Source organism: Lipotes vexillifer, unplaced genomic scaffold (genome assembly GCF_000442215.2).
Source record: "Lipotes vexillifer unplaced genomic scaffold, Lipotes_vexillifer_v1.1 scaffold982, whole genome shotgun sequence".
Taxonomy (NCBI): Eukaryota; Metazoa; Chordata; class Mammalia; order Artiodactyla; family Lipotidae; genus Lipotes; species Lipotes vexillifer.
Window position 1 is genome coordinate 1,203,662 of NW_006789467.1, and position 3,497 is coordinate 1,207,158.

General features: G+C 48.9%; 1 protein-coding gene across 5 annotated transcripts in view; it reads right to left on the reverse strand.

Moving 5' to 3' along the window:
* Positions 1-3,497, reverse strand: part of PMP22 (peripheral myelin protein 22) — a 29,764-nt gene that overhangs the window by 6,566 nt on the left and 19,701 nt on the right. For all 5 annotated transcript variants that reach the window (XM_007462650.1, XM_007462648.1, XM_007462649.1 and 2 more), the window contains one exon: positions 3,247-3,387. In XM_007462650.1, coding sequence (XP_007462712.1) covers positions 3,247-3,387 — 141 coding nt within the window. The remainder of the gene's footprint in view (positions 1-3,246; positions 3,388-3,497) is intronic.

The following is a 3,497-nucleotide window of genomic DNA, read 5'->3' on the forward strand; positions in this document are numbered from 1 at the left end:
AAAAAAAAAAAAAAAAAAAAGAAGCAGCCAACCTAAGAAGTATGTAATCAAGGAAAGACAGTTCTTAAAGGTGAGACTCGCAGCTTATTGTAAGTGGAGAAGAGATGATGCAGTGAGACAGGCAGCCCCACAAGCACAGGCAAGTCAGTCATCTAGAGCCAGGCAGAGACGGCTCCCAAGTCTGCAATCAGCCAAAGAGCCCCACACACCTTTCACCTGCCCTTCCTGCATGCTCACGCGTGTGTTTAAAAAGTCCACAGCTGGGCCCTCCAGAAGGAAGCTACGCAGAGACAATCCAGCCCTGACAGCCCCTGGGACGCTCAGCATATTTTGGAGGCTTCCACACAACAGGCTTCAGTGTTTTGTTTTTTTGTTTTTTTTTCCAGTACGCGGACCTCTCACCGCCGCAGCCTCTCCCGTCGCGGAGCACAGGCTCCGGACGCGCAGGCTCAGCGGCCATGGCTCACGGGCCCAGCCGCTCCGCGGCATGTGGGATCCTCCCGGACCGGGGCACGAACCCGCGTCCGCCGCAACGGCAGGCAGACTCTCAACCACTGCACCACCAGGGAAGCCCAGGCTTCAGTGTTTAAAGAAGCATCTGCCCTGCGTGGATCCCAGCTACGGTGGCCAACCCACTTGTAGGTTGCACATCCCATGATGGTAGGGCTCCTTCCTTCTTTCCTCCCTCCCTCCCTCCCTCCCTCCCTCCCTCCTTTCTACACTTCTTTTTGTTTTCTGATTGTTTTTGCTTTTCTGATTTGTTCCTTGATATTAAGGGGTAATTTCTCATCCCCAACAACCTTCCCTAACTGTCTCTCTAGTTACTGAATCCTTCATAGGCCGTGAGATAGGAAACACACATGAGCAGGGTTGTCAGACACTGAAGTTTGGAAATCTCTAAGGGAAGTTCCCACTCTCTTAAATCCCAAGTTTAGTGGGAAGACCCTACAGCAAGTTCAAACACAACATTCTAGAGAGCTGAGGTTTCTAGAAGACTAGCTCTCTCAGGTCCTTTTGACCGGACGGAACAAGCACAGAACATTCTTAGGACGTACAAAGTACAACCGCTATTCTGGATCAACACCTTAACCTCCAGACAACTTCCTATTCACAGATGGACCGCTAAACTGACAAACCGATAACTGAAAACTAGGTCTCATGAGAGATAAGAAGCTAGATTTGAAGGGGATAACGCAAGAACAAACCATGTCCTTCTATATTCGGAGGTTTTCATGGCAGAATTCTAGAAGGCTTGGACTGAGTTTGGAGAAGAATCCAAACAGTGAAACGAGGAGGAATGAGTAAGCAAACTTTGGAAGATTAGCAAAATCTCAGTACCTGAGAGTGTTTGGGTTGACAGAAGTACTTACCTCTGGACTTTGTTTTTTGACCGAAAAGGACCTTGCTAAAGAGACAATGTTAGAGAATTTTAAGCTAAAATATCTCAGTTGGAAAAATGAAGATGAGGCACTCCCTTCCCTGAGATGTCCCTTCAAAAGTAAGTTCGCTCTGTCCAATGTTTCCAGTCTGATTAGTCCTGATGGTGTAGACTCATTCATCACAGATGTTTGGGAACTTGAGAATCATAAACGGGGTAGATTTGAATTCATCTTCCACGGTCAATCAGGTTCAATGAAAGATCATATCAAAAGCAGAGTTTCTGCCTTGGATGTTGCGTTCCTTAAAAGCTCGGGTGGGTTCTGAATCTCTAAATATATTCAGTCCACGTGGGATGGGGAGAAATGGGGGCACCCGGTGTCCTTGCATGAGCTGCGTGTTCATTTAGCCTCTCCCAGTCTCAGTTTATTTATCAGTAAAATAACGAGTGCGTATAGATCAAATATAAGTACTTTATATCACTTTTTCTTGGGGATATAATCATTGATACCATGGACAGGATCACCATTGATAGCAAACCGCAAACAGGGAGCCTCAAAGGAAATCCCAGAATATATTCTAGTTTTCTGTGCCACTTCTGGAAATGGGGTGAATAATGATCACTGCTCCTGATGTACCCAGAAATGATATCTCACTGAAGAATTGGTAATTTAGCAAAGCTGGCAACACTCCCAGAAGCTTGGCTGATATAATAAAACCTTGATAAAATCAAGTAGCAAAGCACTATCTGGTTTTGAAATTCCAAACTGTGCACACTGACCTGTTGTATTTAGGAATTTGATGAGAAATCGTTCTCTAGTTTACTTACTTTTTCCAGTAAAGCATAAGTCTCTGGCTTCTAGAAAAGGGTCATCGACATTCAACATCAGGTTGTGCCTTGCCATACAAACCTATGTAAGCCATGAGCTCTGCCTGCCCATCCATCCACCCGTCTATCCATCCATCCATCCAGGACTTGTGCACTGTTTTCAACCCTCCAATGACTGCTCATGAGTCATGATGGTGATTCAGCAACTAAACAAGAGATGCTACACCCCTGCCCACTCAGGGGCCAGAACTGAGAACATTTCACAGTCCCCAGACGTACTCTGGCACATACAGATTTTATGAGTTATTAGCCTGGAGTGTAGAATCCACCACATCTGCTTCCTATGTCTCTCCAGTGCTCTGCTGACTCAGTCAACTGGCCATCAATGGACAGAAGGATAAAAGGAAACAAAGTGAGACAACGGCCAGAATCCAGAGACAAGAGCTGGAAGGCGTCACGTCTAGGACTCTGCACACGGTGCGTGTCGATAACCTGGAACCGATGGTGTGTTACACATGCCGAAAGGAAGACACCAGTAAGTTGGAGGCTGGTGGACTCCAGGGGCCAGAGTAAAGGGGAGTAAGAATTTGTCAGGTGGCTCCATCACGGCTTAGAGGTAGGCGACAGGTACCTGAGAGCAACCTCAGCAGCAGATCAGGGCCATTTCCATGCTGAAGCAGGGATGGTCCCGGGGCATAATGTGAGCTACAGAAATCCACCCTCAAGACTGTCCTGTGCTCTACCGAAATCCTCAGCATCTACCTCTGATGATATGTCCAAACTGTAGCTCCGCCCCAGGTTAGGGACCCTCCTTCCAGAACCCCTAGCCCTGTTTCCTATGCACACCGTTCCATGGAGAAGTGGACAGTTCCCAGATTCACACACACACACACACACACACACACACCTGTGCTGTATGAAATCCATCCATGGGGAGGACTCCCGCACGCCAGTCATTCTGGAGCCACGCCCTTCTGACTGATCGTCCTGCAGTCTGGGGGTGCCCAGCCCCCTCATGGACTCAGTCATCTCCGACTTACCAGCAAGGATCTGGAAGACTCCGGTGATGTAAAACCGGCCCCCCTTGGTGAGGGTGAAGAGCTGACAGAAGAACAGGAACAGGGACAGAACGCTGAAGATGATGGACAGGATCATGGTGGCCTGGACAGACTGCAGCCATTCTGAGGGAGGGGACACTGGGTTAGGAAAAGCCCGGGCGCGGGGCGCGGGGAGGCGGGGCTCTGCCGCGGGGGGCGGGGCCCGGGGCACCAGGACAGCTGAAAGCCACTCC